This window comes from Grampus griseus (assembly GCF_964374135.1).
Source record: "Grampus griseus genome assembly, chromosome: 14".
NCBI classification, from domain to species: domain Eukaryota; kingdom Metazoa; phylum Chordata; class Mammalia; order Artiodactyla; family Delphinidae; genus Grampus; species Grampus griseus.
Window position 1 is genome coordinate 4,872,965 of NC_139008.1, and position 27,349 is coordinate 4,900,313.

At 44.5% G+C, this 27,349-nt stretch overlaps 1 protein-coding gene across 3 annotated transcripts; it reads left to right on the plus strand.

Moving 5' to 3' along the window:
* The first annotated feature begins 6 nt into the window (after positions 1-6).
* PMS2 (PMS1 homolog 2, mismatch repair system component) lies at positions 7-26,912 on the plus strand. 3 transcript variants are annotated; one of them, XM_082671019.1, is made up of 15 exons: positions 7-76; positions 2,273-2,412; positions 3,087-3,173; positions 3,358-3,460; positions 4,159-4,342; positions 7,363-7,530; positions 8,124-8,221; positions 9,597-9,696; positions 11,278-11,362; positions 12,749-12,904; positions 15,331-16,201; positions 19,248-19,415; positions 21,704-21,804; positions 22,348-22,517; positions 25,040-26,912. In XM_082671019.1, exons 1-15 carry the CDS (start codon positions 54-56, stop codon positions 25,181-25,183), a joined length of 2,598 nt encoding a protein of 865 aa, XP_082527145.1. In that variant the 5' UTR covers positions 7-53; the 3' UTR covers positions 25,184-26,912. The 3 variants fall into 3 exon arrangements, with proteins under 3 accessions (XP_082527145.1, XP_082527144.1, XP_082527146.1); XM_082671018.1 differs by lacking the exon at positions 7-76 and adding an exon at positions 1,625-1,752 and having other exon boundaries at positions 2,278-2,412; XM_082671020.1 differs by lacking the exons at positions 7-76; positions 21,704-21,804; positions 25,040-26,912 and adding an exon at positions 1,625-1,752 and having other exon boundaries at positions 2,278-2,412; positions 22,348-22,384.
* The last annotated feature ends 437 nt before the right edge of the window (positions 26,913-27,349 follow it).

A 27,349-nucleotide genomic window follows, 5' to 3' on the forward strand; every position in this document is an offset into this window, starting at 1 on the left:
CCGTGGGAGCGGCGGCGCAAACTGTTCCGATTCCAGGATCAGGCTCTGCATCCATGGAGCAAGCCGACGTGCCGAGGTGAGCCGAGCTTGCAGCCTCTACTCGCGGTCGCCCTAAGGCCCACAGCGTTCCAGACCCTTGAGGGGAAAGTGACCGCGGCGCTGGGCGAGCCGGCCGCACGGAGGCCCCAGGCCAGGCTCCTCGGCGCTCCCCCAACCCGCCGCCCTGTGGGTGCGCTTTGAGGTCGGGGTCCGTGGGGGATTCGGCCCGCTGCCCGGACGCCGCCATGCATCTGTGGACCTGAAGCCGGAGCTTGAAATCGCAGTAGACGGAATTAATTTCCTTTTTACCTGGTTGCTCTCTCTTCTTTTTCAAAATTGAGGGTTATTTTCGGGGACGCTTTAAGGCATATGCTAATTTGAGGTGGACAGTTTTAAGAAACGCATTGCTTCTGTATCTCGAGTATGTGATTACCGGCAGCTACACCGAATTAGGGGTAGCGAATCTTCGGGTAGCACTGTTGCACTGTGTCAGATTCCTGAATCCAGATTCGCTCAAATAAATATCAGGAATAGACCTGTAGCCTATGGTGTCTTGCCAAATCAACAAACTTTTTAGAGATACTTTATTCCTTTTTTTTTTGCGGTACGCGGGCCTTTCACCGCTGTGGCCTCTCCCGTTGCGGAGCACAGGCTCCGGACGCGCAGGCCCTCCGGCCATGGCTCACGGGCCCAGCCGCTCCGCGGCATGTGGGAATCTTCCCGGACCCGGGCACGAACCCGTGTTCCCTGCATCGGCAGGCGGACTCTCAACCACTGCGCCACCAGGGAAGCCCCTTTATTCCATTTTAAGTGGCGTCATCTGCAGTTTTTCCATTTGAGACAAATTTGAGTGGAATTCTTTGCAAGGTCGAATAAGAATAAAGATGTTTGTTCTTTTTTTTTTTTTTTAACAAGGGTTTACCGAGCGTCTATTATGTGTTGTATGTTGTGGGAAATACCCAAAGATTTCCCTCCCAGGGATGCTCCTGTGTTCAGTTACACCCAAGTTATCAATAAAACCGATTACTACAAATTGCTAAATTAGTGAACATGTACACGAGAGGTAGTTTGCCAGGCAGAGGAGTAGGAGGCTACACACCTGTATGGGCAAGATGCAGTGTCTAAAAGAGCTTGTGATATTCAGGAAACAGTTGTTCGCTGTGACCAGAATGTAGGGGAATTGGCAATGGGAGGATTGGAGAGAGAGAGAAAATAAGGTAGATTGGGGTCCAATTGTGACTAGATTTGAAACTTAATATAGCAGACAGTGGGATGCTAGTAAGTTTTTTTCTTTTTTAAATAATTATTTTTTGGCTGCGTTGGGTCTTTGTTGCTGTGTGCGGGCCTCTCATTGCTGTGGCTTTTCTTGTTGCGGAGCAGGGGCTCCAGGCGTGGCGGCTTCAGTAGTTGCAGCACGTGGGCTCAGTAGTTGTGGCTCGTGGGCTCTAGAGCGCAGGCTCAGTAGTTGTGGCGCATGGGCTTAGTTGCTGCGCAGCATGTGGGATCTTCCCGGACCAGGGCTCGAACCCGTGTCTCCTGCATTGACAGGTGGATTCTTAACCACCACACCACAAGGGAAGTCTGCTAGTAAGTTCTTAAAGCAGAAAAATTATTTGACCAGATTTGTGATTTCTAAAGTAACTCTGGTGGTAGCATGGAAGATTGATTGAAGTAGAGAGAAAATGGAGACAAACCAGTTGGAAAATTCTGAAGGTAGGTACAGCCAGAACCGTGAGGGCCTTTGCTAAGGCAGGAGCTCGCAGCCTGGGTTTGGAGTGGGGATTTGTAGGCAACCATAGGAATAGTTACCCAACTGGTACCCGATTTCTGAGATGGTTTTGATTTTGACATGAACACTGGATTTCCCAGCAAAATTTTGGCTTTTCGAATTGTGTGGGAAACATTGCTTTCAATTTTCAAGAAAGAAGATCCTATTGTTGCAAAAGATTATTCACCCATAGCCTTAGGGGGATGTGTCTCCTCCATGTAGATCCCAGTTTAATTAGATTTTAAATGTCTGTTTCATTTGAAATATCTATTCAGAAGACTTTTTGACAGATGTTTAAGGATTGTAGACCAACATTTATATTTGTGAATATAATAAATGGATATGTTAATATAATGAATGGATTAGACGCATTAACTGTTAACGGAGATGAATCATTTCCCACAGTTAAAACCAGGATGAAAATGCATAATTGCCTCCTTGCTGTCTTATAACCTGTTTCTTTAGTTCAGAACTTGCTAAGGCCATCAAACCTATCGATCGGAAGTCAGTCCATCAGATTTGTTCTGGGCAAGTGGTCCTTAGTCTAAGCACTGCTGTGAAGGAGTTGGTGGAAAATAGTGTGGATGCCAGTGCCACTAACATTGGTAAGTTTGGGAGAGTTTTAAACCACAAGAAATAATCAGTTTATGCTGTTTTATTCAAGACATGTTTGTTACTGTAATAAGGCAATCAGGTATTGATATACAGAGAAATTATTATTTTTTAAACATAAATTTAGCACATTATTATGTGCCTAGTATTTAGCTAGGTAGTAATAATAATAATAGCGGTTAACTTTTATTGTGTTCTTACTATGTGCCAGGCAGGCATTGTGCTAAGAGCTATACAGATGGGATACCTCATTTAATCTGTAGAATAACTTTATGAGATTGGAATTATTATTATTGTTATAATTATTATCTCCGTTTTACAAATGAGGAAATTAAGGCACAAGGAATTTACTTTTGTTTTGAGGTTATAAAGCTAGTAAAATATCATCCTAGGGAGTCTGATTCCAGAACTTGTTCTCTTTAATGACTGTGTTAACACTGTCCTCTTGAAGGAAAGAAAAAGGAAAGAAAATAAGAACAAAACTATTTTATCTGGGCTAGTAAATAGCCAAGAAGGCCTTTACAAAATAAAATATACAAAATGACAGTAGTACATTTGAATAAATATAGTTAGGACTCAAAGTTGCATTTTGTAAGTTATAAATACTGTCACCCTAAAGCCTTTTTACATGGATCAATTTGAGAAATCAATATTTTAAACTTTCTAGAGCTCAGGCTTAAAGACTATGGGGCGGAGCTCATTGAAGTTTCAGACAATGGATGCGGGGTAGAAGAAGAAAACTTTGAAGGCTTAAGTAAGTTGCATTTTGCTAAATCCTATTTTAAAATATTTGGGCCAAATGTCTGAGAATTGGGCGTAACACTGTCTTAGGAAACACAAAACAGCTTTTTAAAACCAGTCACTTGGGTGGGTATTGTGTGTGTTCATTGCTGTATCACTTGCGATCTCTTCGGCCTTACTCTCCACCTCTCTTTCAGCTCTGAAGCATCACACTTCTAAGATTCAGGAGTTTGCTGACCTCACTCAGGTTGAAACTTTTGGCTTTCGGGGGGAAGCTCTGAGCTCACTCTGTGCACTGAGGTGATGCAATAATTTTATCCACTAACTTGACCCCTTACAAAAATCTCTCTGAAAATTGAAAAGTATGCTTAGAATCATTATTGTTTACACTTTTCCATCGGAATGTCTCAACTACTAACTTCTGCATTCTGTTTTATCTTACTACCAACCTAAGTGGTAATACTTCTGAGATGTAAGCAATGAATGAACAAAATGAAGCAAATAGTATTGTAAAAAAGTTGTTACCCTTATTAAGGCAGTAACTTCTCAATTTAAAAGTAAGGTATAAATAATACATTATAGATACCATATGCTATTGGTTTTAATTTATTTTGACGTTGAGGAAAAAATTTAGCTGAAGCACTTAATTAATTACACAACAGCTTCTAAGATTTTGTTAGAACAGTAGTAGCCAAACTGAGAAATAACTCTTTATTGGTGAATACGTAAGTTTTGAGATCTTTTATTTTGCAGTTTAACCAAAATGAGTATCAAAGCTTTTATCAAAACAAAACATTTACAGAACTCTCTCACTACCTGTTGGGCCAAACCTTGGATTTTATGATGACTCCTTACCCATTTAAACTCTCTTGATGATCTCGGAGGGATCATCACCTTTTTAGGGGAGTTTAGAGAGAACAGAAGCGAGAAAATGAGCACGTGATGACCAGCACCTGGGAGTCTCTAGCTGACTGTGCTCTGCTGGCTTTTTTGTACAGTGATGTAACTATTTCTACCTGCCACACATCTGCGAAGGTTGGGACTCGACTGGTGTTTGATCACAATGGAAAAATCCTCCAGAAAACCCCCTACCCACGACCCAGAGGGACGACAGTCAGCGTGCAGCAGTTATTTTATACGCTACCTGTGCGCCATAAGGAGTTTCAAAGGAATATTAAAAAGGTACGGTAGAGGGCTTCCCTGGTAGTGCGGTGGTTGAGAGTCTGCCTGCCAATGCAGGGCACAGGGGTTCGAGCCCTGGTCCGGGAAGATCCCACGTGCTGCGGAGCAGCTAAGCCCATGCACCACAACTACTAGCCTGTGCTCTAGAGCCCGTGAGCCACAACTACTGAGCCCACGTGCCACAACTACTGAAGCCACCACGCCTGGAGCCCATGCTCTGCAACAAGAGAAGCCACTGCAATGAGAAGCCCACGCACCGCAACAAAGAGTAGCCCCTGCTTGCCGCAACTAGAGAAAGCCTGCGCGCAGCAACAAAGACCCAGTGCAGACAAAAAATAGATAAATTAATAAGTAAATTAATTAATTAAAAAAAGAAAGGTACGGTAAATTCAGAATCCGAGAGCCTAGAGAGTGTGATGCCCAAATGTAGTCCAAGATCACTCAGGGTGGTTTGCACTCCCGTTCATTCTCTTCCCTTGATTTTTGGAGAAGTGCTTAGCTTGCTTCTTCCCCTCAAAGACCTAACTTTTGGGTGATTTACCCTTTTTTTTTTTTTTAATAAATCTGTTTATTTTATTTATTTATTTTTTTGGCTGCGTTGGGTCTTTGTTGCTGCACATGGGCTTTCTTTAGTTGCAGCGAGCAGGGGCTACTCTTCATTGCAGTGCATGGACTTCTTATTGCAGTAGTTTCTCTTGTTGCAGAGCACGGTCTCTAGGTGCGAGGGCTTCAGTTGTTGTGGCACACTGGCTCTAGAGCGCAGGCTCAGTAGTTGTGGTGCACGGGCTTAGTTGCTCCATGGCATGTGGGAACTTCCCGGACCAGGGCTCGAACCTGTGTCCCCTCCGTTGGCAGGTGGATTGTTAACCACTGCACCACCAGGGAAGCCGCCCTTTTCTTTTCTTGAAAAGAATCATCAAATTGTGTTTATGAGGGCTTCTAATATGGGAAATGAGTCTTTTAAGACAAGCATTATTTTTTGATTCTATCTTTATTTTTAATAAGGTCATTTTTTTGGCTCCCTGAGAAGTGAATCATTACAAGTTTTATGAATTGGAATGAAAATGAAAAAGATAAATATTATATAATTGTGTTTAAAAAGCAGTTATAAATTGTCTATATATGTGTATACATGCATGTGTATATACATAATCATATATATATACACACATGTAATCATACCTGTGTGTGTGTGTGTGTGTGTGTGTGTGTATGATTACAGTTTTGTAAAAACAAAGCAACTGGCCAAAATATGCATAGAAAAAAGCCTGGGAGAGTAGACGCATGAATGCTACCAGTGGTTATTCTTGGATGTGCGATCACTCGTGCGTTTTGCCATCTTCCTTGTACCTTTCTGTTTTGTACCTATATATTCTTTATTCAAAAACATTACTTAAACATATGCTGCTAAAAACTTTCTTTACCTTTAAAACAATTTGTGCTAGTTATAACTATTAATTTTGGAAAAATACAGGAAACTTTAAAAATGTTTTTTAATTCAAATATTAAAAAATTTTGTACAGAGAAAATTATTATTATTTTGTATCTTATGGTAAAAAAAAATTGGTGTCTTAGAAAATACAGGCATAAAGAACTTGTGCTCGCCAGAGATGACCATTGTTAACAGTTTGGTGGATCTTCCCAGACTCCTTTTAGTTTCATGTATTTATAAATCTTGGAAAATTTTTCAAGATAAATATTTTAAAAAAATGAAATCAAGTGACATAGAATATTAAACATTTAAGTCACATGGAATTGTGTGCAGTAGAAAGTTGGTATTGTCTCTGCCTATCTCCCAGAGTTTGGTTTATATCCCTTAGACTTTATTTTTTAATTTTTTAATTTTTAGTATTTATTATTTATTTATTTGGCTGCTCTGGGTCTTTGTTGCAGCATACGGGATCTTTAGTTGCAGTGTGCAGGGTCTTTAGTTGCAGCATGCAGACTCTTAGTTGCGGCATGCATGTGGGATCTAGTTCCCTGACCAGGGATCGAACCCGGGCCCCCTGCATTGGGAGTGCGGAGTCTTAACCACTGGACCACCAGGGAAGTCCCTATATCCCTTAGACTTTAAATGCATACATGTATATACAATCTTTATACATATGTTTCTATTTTTTTAAACAATTGGGATCATATTATATATACTGTTCTATGCCTTGACTTTTTAATATAGTATATTGTAGATACCTGTTTTTGGTCGATTGGTAACTACCTTATTTTTTATCATGGCACCATTATGTGGATATACTGTAATTAATTAGTCCCTGGTTGATGGTTGCTTAGGTTGTTTATAATTTTTCACAATTACAGATTGTTTCAATGAACATTTTCATAATCTTTTTAAAAAAATTTTTTTAATTTATTATTTTTATGCTTGGCTATGTTGGGTCTTCATTGCCGCGTGCAGGCTTTTCTCTAGTTGTGGTGAGCGGGGGCTGCTACTCTTCGTTGCAGTGTGCGGGCTTCCTACTGCGGTGGCTTCTCTTGTTGCAGAGCTCAGGCTCTAGGCACACGGGCTCTAGGCACACGTGCTCAGTAGTTGTGGCTCACGGGCTCTAGAGCACAGGCTCAGTAGTTGTGGCACACGGGGTTAGTTGCTCTGTGGCATGTGGGATCTTCCTGGACCACATCTCAAACCCGTGTGCCCTGCATTGGCAGGCGGATTCTTAACGACTGTGCCACCAGGGAAGCCCTTTCATAATAGATCTTTGATTGTTTATGCGAGTCTTTCTACAAGGATAAATTTCCAGAGGAGGGATTTCAAGGTCAAAGGGAACATAGTTCTCGATTTTTAGAGCAGAAGGCCTGGACATTTTGGAAATGAGGAAAGTGTGGTCAAGCACCTTATCCTCTGATTTCCCTTTGATACCATTCAACTCGTGGATCATTCTGTCAGGAATAATTTGCCTTATTTGTGAGATGATATGAGAACCTTGAATTGACTGTATAACTTGAATCATGCGCTGCTTGTAAGATTGAAGTAACATTGAGTCCTTGCATTTGTGTTTTTTAAACAGGAGTTCTCCAAAATGGTCCAGGTCTTACACGCCTACTGTATCATTTCAGCGGGCGTCCGTGTAAGTTGCACCAATCAGGTTGGACAGGGTAAGAGGCAGCCTGTGGTGTGCACCAGTGGAGGCTCCAGCATGAAGGAAAATATCGGATCTGTATTTGGGCAGAAACAGGTAGTGGTGGCCTGTTCTTTTGTGTTTTTTCTTGATTCAGGTGCTCAAATCTCGCACCTGGAGCTCTCCGGCAGTCTTTTCACTGATCTCCTAGCCTCTAGACCGAAGCTCACTCTTATCCATCCACCACCACGCAATGAAAATAATCATTCTAAAACAAAAAACTGGGTGGCCAGTTGTTTAAAAACACTTTATTGCTCTAGTGATTATGGCAGGTTTCTACTGTCCTTTCCAATAGCATAAAGAAAAAATTCTAAGAATTGATTTTTTTTTAAACTACGTCCCTATCACAAAAATTAATGTTAGGAGCTGCAAGTTTTAAAATAATCCTTTTACTCTCTCCTTGAAAAAAAAGTATTGTGGGCAATGTATTGTTTATGGAGAAGTAGGAGCACAAGTGTTTCATCTTGCTAATAAATCAAAATTATTTATTATAGAACTGCAAAATGCAACTATTGAGATTCTTTGTCCTCTTAATGTGGACAGCTTGGCTAGGAAGGAAAACACACAAAACCTTCGTTATATCTTCCTTTCTGAAGTCAGGCTGGTTCTTGCTTTATTAGGAAATAACTGTAAACCGTGATTTCTTTCAGTTGCAAAGCCTCATCCCTTTTGTGCAGCTGCCCCCTAGTGACACTGTCCGTGAAGAATACGGGCTGAGCTCTTCCCAGGCTCTGCAGAACCTGTTTTGGTAAGTTAATTGGTGCCAGGAAAATTACGATCAAACAATTTTTTTGAGTTGTTTTTTTTTTCTTTGGTTTTGTTTTTAAAGATTGTGATTTTAAAGCTTATAGTTTCTTATGTCCATTATAAACTGTAGGCAGTATTATTGCTGAGAAAGAGGATTTATATGGAGGAGTCAGGTTCTTAATGTAAGCAGTATTCTGGGTAACTGGTGCATTTTAGGGGGTTTCTTATTAAATTAGCGTTTGTAGAAGAGGCTCTGTTTAGTGAACAATTAGAATAACTCTTAAATTATGTATAATGTTTCACTTTGTCAGGGCCTGGCATAGAGGGATAGAGGCGCTTTTCCTTTAACTCGTGCCTTACCCAGAATCCAATCCAGCATCATTACTTTTAGTGTAAGAAAAATAGACATTTTTCCATAAGCAGAATTGGGCCCATATTGCTTACCCTCCCTCCACTTGCCTTTGACTTATCCCTGAAATTAAAGACGGGGATTCATTTTTTTTTTTTGTGGTACGTGGGCCTCTCACTGTTGTGGCCTCTCCTGTTGCGGAGCACAGGCTCCGGATGCGCAGGCTCAGTGGCCATGGCCCATGGGCCCAGCCGCTCCGTGGCATGTGGGATCTTCCCGGACCGGGGCACGAACCCGCGTCCCCTGCATCGGCAGGCGGACTCCCAACCACTGCGCCACCAGGGAAGCCCGGGGATTCATTTTTTATGCTAAGGTATCATTCTTATGGAAACTCAAATATCCCTGGGGTAAATCTCAGGTGAAGCCCTTAACCAATGCCATAGGAGATAGAAGTTTGCTAACTGAGAACAGATTTTATGTTTTATATTTATTTTTTTGGCCGCACCGTACGGATCTGAGTTTCCCAACTAGGGATTGAACCTGCGCCTCCTGCACTGAAGTGCAGAGTCTTAGCCACTGGACCTCCAGGGAAATCCCAAGAGAACAGCTTTTGAAAAGGCGGGGAATGTGGGCAAAGAGCCTGGATACAGGTCCGTGGGCTTCCTGGACAGCTTGGTGGGGACTGCACGAAGGTTCTAGAATGTGAGTGTGGGGTGAGACCAACTCCTTGTGTGGAGGCCAGGGATTTAATAGGGAAAGTGAGAGCTGAAACGAATCAGTTTTGAACCCACTGGGTTGCCCATGGAGGATTTGTCAATGATGGGAGCTTTGGAACATTCCAGAGGGTCTGTGTTCCTTAATGATTCACCAGAATGGAGCACAGATACACGTTACCTGAAATGTTAATACTTGTCAGCTCATCACCAGGGGTTATGTTTTTATTTTTCACTTTGAGAATGTGCCGTTTGATGTGTGTCTGATCCTTTCTGTTCTGGAATCCTGCCCTAACGGCATTAACATTGAACAGTATCTCAGGTTTTATTTCTCACTGTGCTCACGGCGTGGGAAGAAGTTCAACGGACAGACAGTTTTTCTTTATCAATCGGCGGCCTTGTGACCCAGCAAAGGTATTTCAAAATATGGGGGGATTAGTTTTTTCTTTTAGCTTTTAGTTTTAATTTTATTTTTTATTAAATAACATTTTCTGACACAGGCAATTTACATGGAACTTGGGACTTTGACTCAGAAACATTACTTTATCTTTTTTTCATTCTAATCAATTTTATTCTAAAAACATGTTTTTATGCAAATATATTGATATTATTTTAACAATGTTATATTGTCATTTTAAAATATTTTTAAAAATATCTTTAAAGTGTCTTGCTGTTAATTTCTTTTTAAAAAAATTTTTTATTTTATATTGGAGTATAGTTGATTTACAGTGTTGCATTAATTTTAGGTGTACAGCAAAGTGATTCAGTTATACATACACGTGTCTATTCTTTTTCAAATTCTTTTCCAATTTTGGTTATTACAGAATATTGAGTACAGTTCCCTGTGCTCTACAGTAGATCCTTTGTTGGTTATCTATAAATCATCTTATTTTAGGCATTTAAAAACACCTACCATACAGTGGTTTCAATTATATATATGTGCATACATATGGACACATATTAATAACCAATATATTTATTATCGTAAAAATTATCACTATTAGAAGAAAGTAAACATTTTAAAACATTCACCATTATCTAGACTATTTGGTATAGACTGACACACATGCGTATGCTTTTGTATTTTCTCTTTGTTCTGTCCATTTTCCAGGAAAATAAGGGCCCAGATTACTTCTGCCTCAAACTTAAACTGATCATCTTGATTATAGCACTTTTAGTGGTCAGTTTTGACTTTGCATCTTCCGCAACATTATACCTAGCAGTGAAAGTGCCAAGTCTTAATCACTGGACCACCAGGGGATTCCCCAAAATTACTTCTATCAGCCAGATATGGTTCAGCTTCTATTATTTTTCTTTTCTTTTTTTTTTTTTTTAATATTTTTTAGCGTATGGAGCGTAGAAGTTTTTCTTTTTTTCTTCTTTTTTTGGCTGCGCCATGCAGCATGCGGGATCTTAGCTCCCCACCCAGGGATCCAACCCGTGCCCCCTGCATTGGGAGCACAGAGTCTTAACCACTGGACCACCAGGGAAGTCCCTCAGCTTCTAAATTTTTAACCTATATTGTAATTGGTGTGATTTTATGGCTTATCCCTAATGCCATTTAATAATCTCATTATAAAGTCATATAAATACATTTCTGTGTACATTTGAATGTTTTATGAGCATTTAAACCGCACCTCATTTTATTGACATTTCTTTAAGAGCATCTTGAGTATGGAAAAAGATTCAGTTTTATGAATCTATGATTAAAGATACACCTTTGAAAAAAAAAAGATACCCCTTTGAGAGGAAAGAGGAGACTTTTTTTGGGTGATGGATATCTTCATTATCTTGATTGTGGAGATGGGTTCGTGGGTGTTTATATATGTCAGAATTTATTAAATTGTATACTTTAAGTGCAGTTTGTTTTAGGCCAATTATACTTCAAGAAAGCTGTTCAAAATGTATCCTTTTAACGGTTGGTTAGAGTAGCATGTTATTAGAAACTGGGGGAAGGAAACATTTATTCTTTTCTAATCTTTGTTTTTTGTATAGGTTTCCAGACTTGTGAATGAGATCTATCACATGTATAACCGGCATCAGTATCCATTTGTTGTTCTTAACATTTCTGTTGATTTGGGTAAGTTCCACTGACATTTCAGTAAAATTGGTGACTTCTTTTTTTTTTTTTCAGGCTGCACATGGGCTTTCTCTCGTTGCGGCGAGCGAAGGCTGCTCTTCGTTGCGGTGCGTGGGCTTCTCATTGTGGTGGCTTCTCTTGTTGCGGAGCACGGGCTCTAGGCGCACGGGCTCGTAGTTGTGGCTCATGGGCTCTAGAGCGCAGGCTCAGTAGTTGTGGCTCACGGGCTTAGTTGCTCCATGGCATGTGGGATCTTCCCGGACCAGGGATTGAACCGTGTCCCCTGCATTGGCAGGTGGATTATTAACCACCGCACCACCAGGGAAGTCCCTGGTGACTTACTCCTAAAAGAATAAAATGAGATTATAAAGCTCTGATATGACCAGAAAGAGACTTTTATAGCAACAGTTAATGGTGATACATATTTTTATAGACTTAAAAAATTTTTTTTAATTAAAAATCTTTTTAGACTTTTATTTTTTATACAGACTATATATCTCCTGCTTTCTACTTGAAACTACATTAATTGTATTGTTCGGAAAAATGTGACTTTTTCACGTCAGCCGAGGGAGAAAGTAGACTATATGTTCTCCCTGATTTTGAAAATAACTCATTTCATGTAGATACTTTTCTTCTGATTGCTAATATTATGGTTTATTGTTATCCAATATTTTTTTAGGTGCTTAGAAATATATATGTGCACACCTTAAAAATATATATATATTTAATGATATATCCATATTTTTTGGAGTGAGAAAATAATTTTGGGTAATTTTGTGCTCTTTATCCTTAGATGTGAACATTTTCTCTTCCATGTCATTAAAGTTTATTCAGAAACATGATTTTAATAGCTGTATTGTATTTCAATGTGTGGATATATCTTGATTGTAAACTTTTATGTTTGTGCCTATTTTAGTTGTTTTCAGTTTTTAGAAATTTAAATACTGTTCTTATAGATAAATCATTACCTATGTTTTTGATTATTTCTTCAAGATAAATTTCTAGAAGTAGAATCATTGGGTCAGTAAATGAGATCCTGTTATACCGATTTACACACCTACCAACAATGTGCTAGGTGTTATAATTTTTAACCAGATTCAATAGATGATAAAAATGACATTTTAGTTTGCAATTTTATCGTACCTTTTCATGGGTTTATTTGCTTTTTTTCTTTTGCAATTTACCTACTCAAATGCTTGCATATTTCATCTCTTTAAAAAATTATTCATCTTTTCCTTGTTTATTTGAAAGGGCTAGTTTTATAGTATGAATATGAATCTGGACATGGCTTTTGGCAAGTGCAAGTGAATAAAATAGTCGATGGGGAAATATCTCTTGTTAAGCGTGAACTTAAACACAATTGGCATCTTTTCTATTTTGCTTTAGAATGTGTCGACATCAACGTTACTCCAGATAAAAGGCAAATTTTACTACAGGAGGAGAAGCTTTTGTTGGCAGTTTTAAAGACGTCTTTGATAGGAATGTTCGATAATGATGTTAACAAGCTCAACGTCAGTCAGCAGCCGCTGTTTGACGTCGAAGGTAAGAGAAACACACGTGTATAAACAGCTTCTAAAACTTGTAGCTGTTGTGATACTTTCCTTATTCTTTCGGAGGCAAAGTTTTTTTTGGCATGAAACAAAATCTGTCAGATTTTGATGGGTACCTACCACCTCCATCTCTGCACAGTGCACAAATAGACATGGAGATGGGGGGCAGGCTGGCCTAGAGGAGTATCTGCCCCAAGAAGTGGATCTGGCTGTCAGAGGGGATAATGGCCAACTCAGAGAGGACGTGTCACCCTAGAAAGTACGTAGCTGCAGATTTAAGGTAATCTGGATCACCCAGGGCTGCCTTCTTACCAAGACTCACCCATTCTCCTTTCAATAAACACGCCCCCATTGGAATTCCCTGGCAGTCCATTGGTTAGGACTCAGCACTTAAACTGCCAGGGCCTGGGTTCAATCCCTGGGTGGGGAACTGAGATTCTGCAAGGCAGGCGGCGTGGCCAAAACCAAAAACCAAACAAACAAAAAACACTCCCCGAACTTGGCAAGCCTTTTGTTAATTTCCAGAGTTCTGAAAAAGTTGATTCTGACCATTTTTACCCGTTTTCTCCTATCTTTTATGGAGTAGGGAATTTGGGGGGGCCCTTACTCTGCCGTTTTCCCTCAAGTCCCCCCTGTGCATTCATCACTGAGTGGCACGTTGAGATGAAACTTGGCCCAAAGCTGGTTTGACCTCGGTAAAAATATGCACAATCATTGTTTTACTTCCTGATCCTGAGTGAGCAGCCTTTCGTTTAAATAGTTGGTTTTATTCTTTTGCCTCCAAGCTAAGTGCATCCGGGGCACCTTGCAGGGAGGCGTCCACAGCTGAGCCCAGCAGCCTTCCGTAGCGAGGCAGGAGCTGGCTACCCCTTCTGACAGCCAGATCCGCTCCTTGGGGTGGATACCCTTCTCTAGGCCAACCTACCCCCGAGCTCCACGTATGTTTGTGCAGAGACGGAGGTGGCGGGTCCCAATCACTGTGTACTCCAGCGGGGGGAAAACACCAGAGAGCAGCTCAGGAAGCTGAAAATACGTTTGGTGGAAAGCTCAGGTGACAATCAGAGGAAGTCGTTCCGGGATGAGGCTTCATAACGCGAGGGTACCAGGAGCCATAAGCCAGGGGTTAAGAGGAGGCGCGGGACCCAGAGTGGCTCTGTCCTTCCTTTTCCTAACACCCCTGGGGTTGGGGGGCGGAGAGGCTGACTTGGAAGACAGTGAGGTGCGCTCTCATCAAGGGCCACGGTCGGCAGTTGTGACAGCCGGAGAGTATGGTGGGAACACAAGCTCCTCAGGGTGGGGCGGGGCTGCTGGGTGGTGGGAGAGGCGCACAGGACCACTGCCACGAGTGCGGCCGAGCTACTGACCTCACATCTCTGCCGCCCACTCTGCATGGGATAGTATGGCTGCGTGCGTGCATGTGTGCGCATGCGCGCGCACGGGCCCGGGAGGGGGATGGGGCGGAGGATGGTAGGGAGCATCGCGTCTGTGTGGAATGGGCCGGAGGTAGCAGCTCCGAGCGCACGCGCGCACGCAAGCGCACACACGCGTGCGCACGTGCGTGGCCAGAGAGGCCACCCCATACAGAGAAACTGCTCAACTTATCTCTGCATCTTGAGGCACAGTCAAATCGACGCCCTCTTCTTAGCCCTTTCGTCGAAGTACAGCATCCACACAGAAGCAAATGTGTCGTGAGCGCATCAGCCCTGAGATCAGGAAGCAGCACCCGCAGAACCACCCTTGTACCCCTTTTCAGACACTAACCCCCGGTGGGAACCGTTTTCCTGACGTCTAACACCATGGATTCGTTCTGTTCTTAATTTGAAGGCATCCAGTATTTACATTTTTCCATCGTTGGTTTCTCTCTCAATATTTTGTATGTGAGATTCATCCAAGTCCTGTGTGACAGTTCATTTATTCATTCTCGTTGCTGTGCAGTATTCTGTTGTATTTAAATACCACGACTTATTTGTGGACAACTGGGTGGTTTCCAGGATTGGGTTGCCATGAATATAGCTGTCACGAATATCCCCATCCATGGTTTAGGCCAGCACAGGTAGACATTTCTGGTAGGATAGCAGTGTGGGGTCACAGGTGTGCATGTTCAGATTAGATGTTCCCAGAGAGTTTTACAAAGCAGTTGTACCAATTTCAACACCACCAGCAGTATTTAAGCATCCCATTTGATCCTCAGCCTTGTAAACATTTTTTTAAAAAATTTTAACTGTTCTGATGAGTATATAGTGGCATCACATTGTGGTTTTAATTCATGTCTTCTTTATGGTTCATGTAGAACTGTGTTCACACATTGGATCAGCCATTCGGAGCTCCTCTTTTGTGAAGTGCCCGTTCACGTACAAGTATCCCCTTATTCTATTTCCGCGCAGCCCCTGACGCCCTTCTCTGTTCACATCTGCTTAGGTCACTTAATAAAAAGGCATTCGGCAGAGGTGGAGAAGCCCGTGCCAGAGAAGCAGGATGATCCCGCCCCATTAAGGACTCGCGGGGAAGAGAAAAGGGCAGTGACCATTTCCAGACTGAGAGAGGCCTTTTCCCTTCGTCACACAGTGGAGAACAAGTCTCGGGGTCCGAAGGCCACCGACCCAAGACGGATTTCTCCACGACAGAAAAGCAGCACCCCACTTCCTAGCGCTTCAAGGCCCCTCTGCTCCTGGAAGCACATCTCTGAACCTCGGGAGGAAGGGGTGACTTCCACTCAGGGGCCCTGTGACGCGATGGGCAGAGTGGACACGGAGGAGGGCTGGGGGCACAGCAGCGCATCTGCCGGCTCTGAGGAGGGGTCCAGCACCCCAAAAACGGGCAGCCAGCCCAGCAGTGACCATGTGGCAAGCTCCCCCAAAGATGGGGTTTCGCAAGAAAATGTGGAGTCTTTGGAGAAGTTACCTGAAACGGACGATCGTCTTTCGGGCACGAATTGCCACTTAGACCACGAAGAAAGCAGCTCCCGAGCTAGAGTTTCGCTGCAGCCAACTCAGCTCTCATCGCCAAACGCAAAGCGTTTTAGAAAAGAAGGGGTTCCTTTAAATCCCGATGTCCCTCCAGAGTCCATGAAAACTCAGAACGCTTCAGCGCCCGAGGTGGATGTAGCTGTTGAAATTAACAAGAAAATAGTGCCCCTTGACTTTTCTATGAGCTCTTTAGCCAAACGAATAAAGCAGTTATGTCAGCAAGAACAGCAACAAGAAGGTGGACAAAATTATAGGAAGTTTCGGGCAAAGATTTGCCCTGGAGAAAATCAAGCAGCAGAAGATGAACTAAGAAAAGAGATAAGGTAACAACTTTTTCCACTCGCCAACTTCTTTTCCTTGCCTCTCACATCCATCACATTAATTTTCTTTAAAGAACTCTTTGACCAGGCAGTTCTGCAGCCTGAAATCTTACAGGAATTTTTTTCCTTAGGTTTTCTCTGCACATCTTTTCCATCGGGTCCAAATCAATCAAGGCCTTCTTCACCCCAATTTTATTCCTTTTCCTGGAGGTTTTCAGCGCATGGTGACTTCTCCCTGCATTGAATTCAGGGCAGCTTTGGGGAATATTGCTATTTCCCATCTTTCCATTTTAACATGTATGAGGAAAACTTATCACATTATCAAAGCTATGATTTCAAGAAGATTGCATCAGATAGGGTTAAGTAAAAAAGTCAATTTAAAGAAAAATCTTCACAATACAGATAATAGCAAACACTGGTCACCAGCACTTTCTTGACAGTAGTCGTGTCCAACATTGTGACTCTTAAAAATGATGAATTCTTTTGAAATAGTTTTTATTTTTTAAATTTTGTCTTTGTTTTGTGTCACCAGTTACTGAAATGTGCTGTGCACAGTGCAACTCAGCAAGTACGTTGCATTTTTATAGCACTTTTAGCCTGGACCACACAGGCTTTGCCTGATTTCAGTTATAAATTCTTCACTGAGTATTATATAATTTCTTTGTTATTCATAGTGCCTAGCTTACACGGAGAAGGGTTTTCAGGAACCTTTATTTCTTTTAAAAGGTGTGTAATTAATGGAAATGAATCTTTCTGGTTGTGAACTCAGAGGGAGCCAGTGAAGAGAGCCAGGTTCCTGAAATATTTTTAAATAGAGATTTTAATTAAGTTTGCAAACATGTATTGCTCACCTGTTATCATGGTTTTTGAACGTTGGTATGCCTAAGAATCACTTGGAGAGCTTGTTAAACAAGCAGGACCTATGTATGGCCAGATTCCAGTGTTTCTGCCTTAGTAGATCTGGCGGGTCTTGGGTGTGGAGCCCAGGAATCAGCATTTTTGACAAGTACCCCAGAAGGTCACATTGAGAAGCTGATCCACAAGGGTCTGGCACTGGCTTCTGGCTTTCAGGGCACGGCTGTTGGATTGGCTGTACTTCTGAGCTATTGGTCTGATGAGGTTTATGTTTTCCTGAGAAGCACAGGAAAAAGTATTGAGCTAAAGGTTAGGCAGCAGTGAAGATACTGAGGTTGTGTTTACCAGCTCCTGTTTCTGCATTTTGAATTATAACTAAATATACCAAGCTGTAAAACTTTGTTTCTTTAAGCCAGATGCTAGGTTCTAGTTTATGGTGGGAGATACGCCTGCTGAAGACACAGAAGACCCGGGTCTTCAGGCCGGCACAGGTTCTTCCCATGGGCAATCTGCCTGGGGAACCGGAGCAGACCCAGGCGGTTCCTGGAAGAGCAATCAGAGGCAGGGAGTTGGTATTTGTGCCAATTACCAATTTATTGCCTCTCAGTTCCAAATCCACTCTTTGCCCTGCTTTGCAGTCCTGGAGGCTGAACCATGTAAGCGTTTCTCCTGGTGCACTGTTAGACTTGATCAGCAGGGGGCGCTGGAGGGACACTGCAAGACAGCAGGAGCCGCGGCTTCTCTTTTGCTCCTGTGATGCCCTTGTCTTTTCCTCCTACAAGGCAGCCACTGGCAGCAGGCAGGAGGCCCAGCAGTGCTCACTCTACTACTCCAACCAACTTATTTTCATTCATAAATGAACGAAATGCAGCCACGCCTGTTCCAACAAAGTCTGAAGCTCAGCCTGGGGTGGGCAGGGGGTGGGGGGTGCTCCCCATTAGAAGGATCGATATCCACTATTGACAAAAAGGTACTCGTATACAGGTAGCCCTCCGTATCTGCCGGTTCTGCAACTGCAGATCGAAAATTTTAAAAAATTCCAGGAAGTTCCAAAAAGCAAAACTTGAATTTGCTGCGTGCTAGCAACTATTTTACATAGCATTGACATTGTAGTAGGTATTATGAGTAATCTAGAGATGATTTAAAGTATATGGGAAGGATGTGCATAGGTTATATGCAAGTACTGTGCCATTTTATGTAAGGGACGTGAGCATCTGGGCATTTTTGTTTCCTGGGGGTCCTGGAACCAATCACCTGCATATACTGAGGGACAACTGTACATATTGGTGGGAGTGTAAACTTTTATAGATGTCCTATCAAAGTGTACATATATAATAATAACACATCTAGGGATTTATCATACAGATACATCCACAGTAGAGAAGATGTATGTAGAGGGATGTTGCACCTTTGTTTGTGTTTCTTAAAATGGATACAACTGAAGTGTCCTTTAGTAGAGAATTTGTCAGACAAATTGGTACATCCACATACTGAATTCCTACATGGACATTAAAAAGAATGAAGTAGGTCTCTATGGTCTGAAAAAATATCTGAGATGCATTGTTAAGTGATGAGAGTGAAATGGTGTGAAGAATTGATTCCATTTTTTGTTTTGTTTTGTTTTTTTGTTTTTTGCGGTACGCAGGCCTCTCACTGTTGCGGCCTCTCCCGTTGCGGAGCACAGGCTCCGGACACACAGGCTCAGTGGCCATGGCTCACGGGCCCAGCCGCTCCGCGGCATGTGGGATCTTCCCAGACCGGGGCACAAACCCGTGTCCCCTGCATCTGCAGGCGGACTCTCAACCACTGCGCCACCAGGGAAGCCCCATTTTTTTAAACAATGTATAGTCAAAGGTCTGGAAGGATATGGACCAAATCATTAATAGTAGTAACTAATGTCACCTGGAGAGTTGGAGGAATGAATAATGTTATCCTTAGAAAGTGGGATTTTTAGGGACTTTGTCTATTTTATGTTTTTGTACTTTTTTATTAGTGTTTTATAAGCAGAGAAGGAATCTTTTAAAACGTCTTCTAAAATGGGAATTCCCTGGCAGTCCAGCGGTTAGGACTCCGTGCTTTCATTGCTAAGGGTGTGGGTTCAATCCCTGGTTAGGGAACTAAGACCCCACAAGCCGTGCAGCGCAGACAATAAAAGAAATTAAAATGTCTTCTAATTAACATTTTCTACATGCAGCAAAACGATGTTTGCAGAAATGGAAATCATTGGTCAGTTTAACTTGGGATTTATCATCACCAAACTGGACGCAGATATTTTCATAGTGGACCAGCATGCCACGGATGAGAAATACAACTTCGAGATGCTTCAGCAGCACACTGTCCTCCAGGGTCAAAGGCTTATAGCGTAAGTTCATTTCAGTGTTCAGAATTTTCAGTGTTGTTTCATCCCGCAAATTCAAGATCTCTTAGCTATAAGAGTGCCTATCTTTATCTCTGTCTAAACCTACCTATACCTATCTATCTATCTGTATTTTTTGGCTGTATGTATCCTTACAGCAGATTTTTACACTTTTTGCGTAATAATAGTCATACCTGCCATTTATGGAGTGTTATTTGGTGCCAGGCGCTGTTGAAGCAATTTATATTTAATCCTCACAAACGTTTGAAGTAGTTACTGTATATTACCACCAACATCTCACAGGTGATAAAACTGAGAGACGTTTAATAACTTGCCCAAGGTCACACAGCTAATGGATTCTTTAAGTATCAAAAGATACTTAAAGTTCTTTTAAGCTGTTCAAAAATGCTGATCACTGGTTGGCCAGAAAATCCTTTTGATGAAGAACAATTTATAGTACAGAGTATATCTACTTAGAGTACATGGAGTTCACGTGTTCAGAAGGTCAGCAGTGCCTGTGTGTCTGTCCTCAGCTGTGGTAGAGCGATACCAGTGATTAGTCACTGCAGAATTTGGTATTTATCTCTCTTTTGCCAAATTGAATGTTTTACACTGACCATTTTACAGGGTGGTGTGATGGTGTAGCATATAAACCAGAAGTCTTTCCTTAAGCGAAGTCCTAAGGAGAGGTCTTGGATTTTCATTTTGGAAATTAAACTACGTAATTAACTCAGATCCCAACGGCAGCAGATCCCAGCATGAAGAAGTTACCACTAAAACAGCCACTCAGCTGGAAAACATACCTAGTTTATTTGCTGAGTACTCTGTATCCTACAGAATGGCTTAATTATATTTATTTTCAGTAGGAGTAAGTAGTAATAGTAAAGACATTGAATGAGCCACTGTATAATACTGAGCTATTCCTGCCCCTGTTACAGAGGTCGTTTATTTTTTAGCCATTTGGTGTAAGTACGGTCTCATTTGTGGCATTTCAAGTTGACCTGGATAATCACATGCCACTGTGGGTCCCATGTGGATCACACTTCAGGATGAAAGGATAAAGACCACGACTGCATCCTTTCCTACTGGCCCAGCATAGTTTGGCCCTGATGACCTCTTCAGCTGTTCCTAAGCCCTCTTCTCCTGTTCTCTATACTCTGGCCATCCTTCCTTTTCCCTTGACAGGCCTGATGAATTCCTACAGAGCCATTAAGCAGAATGAAGCAGATCTTTGTGTGTGGCTCTGGGAACACCCATGGTCCATCCTAGGGCCTTTTTACAGACTGTTGTCTCTGCCTAGAATACTTGCCCCTGCACCCACCCCTCACCCCCATCACCTGATAACTGCCACTCAGCCCCAGATCTCAGCTCAAAGGTCACTTCCTCAGAGAAGCCTTCCCTGACGCCCTCTCTCTCCAGGCCAAGTCTCACATGCTCTGTGCTCCTATGGCCCTGGGTGTCTCTTCTTCCTGATTCTCAGTGTAGTTTGTAATTACAGTTTGTTTGTTTGACTGTTTGATCAATGTCTTTTTTTCCCCACTAGACTGTTTGTTTCATGAGAGCAGAGAACGGGTCTGTGTTTGCTCACCTTTATATCTCCTGCTTTAGCGGTGTCTGTCTTACTAAGCACTCAGTAAATCCAAGAGGAGAGATGGTTGGATAAAGAATGCAGGCAGGGGGGACTTCCCTGGCAGTCTCGTGGTCAAGACTTCGCCTTCTAGTGCAGGGAGTATGGGCTCGATCCCTGGAGCTAAGATCCCACATGCCTTGGGGCCAAAAAACCAAAACATAAAACGAAAGCAATATTGTAACAAATTCAATAAAGACTTTAAAAATGGTCCACATCAAAAAAAAAAATCTTTTAAAAAAAAGAATGCAAGCAGAAGGAGCAGGATAGCAAAACAGATGCTGTTTCTTCTGTTTTCAAATGTCTGTAGTGACCGAACCCAACTTTTCAAATTGTCTTTATTGTGAGGAGGAAAAGTAGCATTTTTAGGTCATATCGTTATCTTGGAGAAGAGAATTAAAAAAAAGACAGTCATTGGGGTGGTATGGCAGATTGAGGAAAGGCAGGCTACTTTTGGAGTTACTCTAACTTCTAAAAAGAACTTAAAAAAAAATTAAAAGGAAATGCTCGGAGTTTTGTGACAGGAGAGGCTCATAGCTGGAAGCATGTTATTCGTGTTGCTTTTTGAAATGAATTCAAAGAATCACAGAATTGTTGTTTTAGTTTCATTTCTGCTTTAGAGCCAAATGTTTGACTTCAAGGTCTAGTTTGGGTCTCTCTTTTTCAGACCTCAGACTCTCAACTTAACAGCTGTCAATGAAGCAGTTCTAATAGAAAATCTGGAAATATTCAGAAAGAATGGCTTTGACTTTGTTATCGATGAAGGCGGTAAGTTATTACTTAGGATTGTAGAACTGTGTCCTTTTAGAGCTGAGAACGATCTTTTTTTTTTTTTTGATAAATTTATTTATCTTATTTATTTATTTTTGGCTGTGTTGGGTCTTCGTTGCTGCACGCGGGCTTTCTCCAGTTGCGGCGCGTGGGCTTCTCATTGCGGTGGCTTCTCTTGTTGCAGAGCACGGGCTCCAGGTGTGTGGGCTTCAGTAGTTGTGACTCTCGGGCTCTAGAGCGCAGGCCCAGTAGTTGTGGCGCACAGGCTTTGCTGCTCCACGGCATGTGGGATCTTCCCGGACCAGGGCTCGAACCCGTGTCCCCTGAATTGGCAGGCAGATTCTTAACCACTGCACCACCAGGGAAGCCCGAGAACGATCTTTGAGGTCATACACTTCAGCGTCTTTTATAAGAGATGAACATGCTTCCCCCCAAAAGCGTTTTGCTTCTGCCCTCTCTTTCAGATGTTCCTTACAAATAGCACCCAAATGAATCAGATTTTTCAAATGACGGCTTTTTCTCCAAATTTTCTTCTTTTAGCGCCGGTCACTGAAAGAGCTAAATTGATTTCCTTGCCAACTAGTAAAAGCTGGACCTTTGGACCCCAGGACATAGATGAACTGATCTTCATGCTGAGCGACAGCCCCGGTGTCATGTGCCGGCCTTCCCGGGTCAGGCAGATGTTTGCCTCCAGGGCCTGTCGGAAGTCTGTAAGTAAAGCAAGCTTATTTGCAGGAGCCTGGCGGGTCTGCTCCAGCTCATGGGCCTTGGAAGTTCTCAGTTCAGCCCCTGACTTGTCAGCCTTATTAAATGTGGGTGATGGTCGCTCTGGGCTGTGTACGTAGAGTCCCATTGTCCTCAGCCATTGTAACACGTAAGCCCTGCACGTCTGCCTTAGGTCAGACCTCCGACCCATAATTACTGCTGTTTCTCAGCGTCCCTGAAGCAGTGTCCTCAGAGCTTTCGTCACTCCCACGCAGTTAGCTGGGGATCCACGTTGTTCATCTATGGACCTTATGGGCATTAATGACACTGGTGGGTAAAGATTAGGGGCCGCCAGCCCTCAAGGGCCCTGCACGAGATTATCCAGAACCCTGCAGTCGGCTCGCTTTTCGCAGGAGTCCCAAGGGCGGGCACTGCGTATTGTCTGGCTCCCGCTGCTCAGACTGGTTCTAGAAAACGCTAGCAGTGGTAGGTGATGAGCCTGATGTCAAAGCAGAGCACGTGTGTTTGCATCACCTGGCCCACCCCTTCATTCACTCAGCAGAGACCCCTTGAGCCCCCGCTGGGTGGCCGGCCCTGGTCCGGGTGCTGGGGGCACAGGCCGGCAGATGAGGTCCTTGCCCTCGTGGAGCTTATAGTTTAGTGGGGGAAAGGGACATAACATTAATAACGGCAGCCTCAGATACAAGTTCGGTAGAGAAAACAGTATGGGGGTGGGGAGTGAGCACCGGGAAGCGAGGCGGGTGGTCGCGGTGAGGCTGTGTGAGGAGGTGACCTCCCAGCTGACGCTTGGAAGGTGAGCTGGAGCCCCTTGGGAAAGAACTTTCCAGATAGAAGAATTAGCAAGTGCAAAGGTTCGGGGTGTTTGGCGAAGCCAGAGGCTGACCCCGTGTGACGGATGGGGGACCAGGATGGGGGTGGGGCCCCATCCGGGGACCCACTTAGGGTCCTTGGGATCCTGGTCCGAACCTGGGTGCCTGCGCTGCACGTGTCAGGAGGTGCTGGAGGGTGACCATGGGAAAGAGACCACAGAGAGGGTGTCACAACGGAGATGAGGGAGGTGGGTCAAGGGCTGTTGCATTTTCACCTTTGGGGGTGGTGGGGTTCAGCATTCTCTGTTAGACGCGTTGTATTGAGATCCTATTAGACGTGAGAGGAGGTGTCTGAGAACAGTCACGTCAGTGAATCCAGAGCCAGGGGAAGTGTCAGTGCTGGGGAGAAAGGTTTAGGTTTTCTAAGTTACGGCCATGGCGTCGGATGAAATTCCTCCAGGCAAGAGTTTGATGAGAGAATAGGGCCCCGGACCTGACTTCAGCCACAGATGGTTCTTTGATAAAGGCCTAACCTTGATCTCCCCATCCTGGAGTCGGGGGTAGGAGTCAGAGCTGGGCCTGGCCTGTGCTGATGGCCAGGTGTTCACAATGCTGTGTCCTCGTGTGATGCAGAGATCTTTGGGGCCACGGGCTGCTTCTCAGTCCCCACGCTGGCGGGTCCCTGGCGCCGCAACGCTGTCTCCGCACAGCACATGGGCTGAGGGGGGCGGGCTGTCCTCTGCTGCACCTGTGGGCCCCGTGTCCTACGCTCGGCTCTAGCCACGCCTGCCACACCATCTCCTTCCCGCCTCAAGTCCTCGCTCGCTGTCCCTCTGCCTGGATGCCCCGCTCCGCACGCCTTCTTCGCCCACCTGGCCCCCTCCCATCCTCTGGCCTCCCTGAGCACCCAACTGAAGTAGCCTCTCCCGGGTGCTCAGGCACAGCCCGAGGGCTACAGAGGACAGACAAGGCGAGCTGTTTCATTGCAGGGAGGCAGGGACATTTGAGCAGCAGCCTGCAGGAGAGGGAACATGAGAGATGTAGATATCTGAGGGAAGCGTATCCTGGGTAGAGGGCACAGCCAGTGACAAGGTCCTGAGGCAGGTACTCGCTTTATGGGCTTGTACTAGAGGCAAGGGGGTGCCGGTGTGGCTGCAGTGGGGGTGGAAGGGCTGCTTGCTCGCAGGTGTGGGCAGTAAGGCCAGTGAGGGCCAAGTCAGGTGATGCACTTGGGCTATTATCCAGGTGGGGGGCGGGGCTTCGAAGAGGAGCCACGTGATCTGACGCGCCTTTAAAAGGAATCACTGGCCGCGAGTGGAGGACGAGTTGAAGGGAGAAGGAGGAGAGTGGGGAGGCCCGTTAGGAGGCCGCTGCAGTCGCCATGGTGGGAGGTCGGGGCGGCTGGGATGTGGATGCTGGTGGAGCTGGTGAGACTGGTTGGTCCTGGATGGGAGTGGTCGGCGTCTCTCCTGAGGATGTGCTGCCATGACAGAGCCACGGAGGGGCTGGATGTCACAAAGAGGCCGAGGGCTGAGATACTAGAGGGTAGGGTTCTTCGGGGGAGGACTTTTCAGGGAATTGTTGCTTTTGTTGTAATCTTGTCCAGCCTCTTTGTAGAGAACAGGGCTTCTGAAGAGTTGCTTTTCTAACCAAAAACCAGTAAAACTTTAATGTAAGCCATCATGTCTCACATGCAGGTGATGATTGGAACTGCTCTTAACACAAGTGAGATGAAGAAACTCATCACCCACATGGGGGAGATGGACCATCCCTGGAACTGTCCCCACGGAAGGCCCACCATGAGACACATTGCCAATCTGGACATCATTTCTCAAAACTGACAACATTTCTCTCTCTTTTTTTTTTTTTGCGGTACGCGGGCCTCTCACTGTTGTGGCCTCTCCCGTTGTGGAGCACAGGCTCCGGACGCGCAGGCTCAGCGGCCATGGCTCACGGGCCCAGCCGCTCCGCGGCATGTGGGATCTTCCCGGACCGCGGCATGAACCTGCGTCCCCTGTATCGGCGGGCGGACTCTCAACCACTGCGCCACCAGGGAAGCCCTAACATTTCTCATTTTAAAGAGCTATTGATCTTATTGCAGATTTTTCTGTTTTTCAAGGCAGGGTTTTAGGTAACCATTTTGGGGTTTGTTTCTCAATGAACCTGCTGCTTAAAAATGCATCAGGTCCGTTTAGAAGTGATCTTGAGAACTTTTCAATCCATGTGGAGCATTGCTTGCAACATTTTTTGCTTCACATTTGAACATATGTGTGTGTGTGTGTGTGTGTGTGTGTGTGTGTCTGTGTGTGTGTGGTGTAGCAGCAAGAGCATGTTTTACAAAAAGAGAGCGCTTTGGAAGTCACCTAGACTTCTGCTCTGGCCTGACGTATTTTAGCCTGCCACTTTTCAGCTCTTAATGATGATTAAGCCCATAATGGTTTAACTTCATAAATTGAAAATTATGGTCCTTTTGAGTTAGTCATTTTCAACCCTAATGCATATTAAATTTAGAAAATAATCCAAAGATACCCAAGGGATATTCTCTGTCCAGCTGGAAGAAGTCGACCAGGTGGGGTGAGGTCTCTCTTGTTTTTTTTTGTTGTTTTTGGCTGTGCCGCGCTGCTTGCGGGATCTCAGTTCCCTGATCAGGGATTGAACCCAGACCACGGCAGCAAAAGCCCGGAATCCTAACCAGTAGGCCACCGGGGCACTCCTGGGGGTCTCTATTTTTAAATGTTCTCCGCTGCAGCCAGGGTGGCAAAGAGCGTTGTAGGCAAGGGGAATAAAAGGCTTTGATTTTTCTGTAACTTTGATGCTGTGATTCGGCTGTCGGGGAGTGTGAACTGCAAGATGGTCTAGTTACTGACTGGCACTGGAGGTAGAGGAATCCGTGTGCTGCCAGATGGCTTTTCATGGAGCCGCGTCCCATTTGAACTCTGCTAGAGACGGAAGTAAACATGCCCTCTGCGGGGTCCAGATGGCGGGTGGGGCACAGTGCCCAGTGTGGGCCTCCCACCCACACCCTGCTCTCGACCTCTCTGCCCAGACAGTGGGCTTCCCTCCATTTGCAAACTTAGAATTCCTTCGGTGTAAGGGGACAGTCAAGTAATGATCATTGCCACTTGTGCAAGCACTGCACTGGTGGACCTGTCCGAAAGATTTAATATTTGCAAGAACTCCGCATATCGGGGTTTGTGGGAGGCAGGCCTGCCCCAGAGACCACCTGTCCTCATCCCAGAACCCTTGAAAACCTGCTCTATGTGGCCAAGGGGCTCCGCAGGTGAGTAAGGGAAGGGTGGTGAGATGGGGCGAGTACCCTGGGTTGGCTGGGTGGGCCCCGTCTAGCCCGTGGCTTCTGAAAAGCGGAGAACTTTTCCCAGCTGAGCCAGAGAGAGGAACGTTGCTAATTTCGAAGATGGAGGAAGGCGGCCTCTAGAAACTGGAAAAGGCAAGGACATAGATTCTCCCCTGGAGCCGCCAAAGGAACCAGTCCTGGTGGTTTCCTAACTTACAGAACTGTGAGATGATAAACTTGTGTTGCTTTAAGCCACTAAGTTTGGGGTAATTCGTTTAGGGCCATAATGAAAAAGTAACACCTGAGTTATTCTAGTGAGAGAGGCCTCGGGCGCGGCAATTAGTAGAGCTGGGAAAACCCCGGTCAGGTGCTTCAAGCTTCAGCGCTCTGCTTTAAGGGCTGAGCACGCTCGGCGGCCCGTTTAAGAGCGGGGCGGGGCCTGCGGTTGCCTGGAGACCGGCAGGATCAGGTCGCCGCGCCGCTTCCGTCTGGGATTGGCAGAGTCCCACGGCGTCCCCAGCGAGGTGAGCGCCCCCGCGGGGTCCCGGGGTCCCAGGCCGTGGTTGCGCCGCGACGGACATGACCTTGCCTTGCACTCCGGGACTCACCTGTGCGTCCTGCTCGATGCACCGGGGCGTCTTCAGTGGGGCCAGTTTGGGAAGGCCACAGAAACTGTGGCTTTGGAGCCCTGTGCCTCAGCTCTAAGACCTTG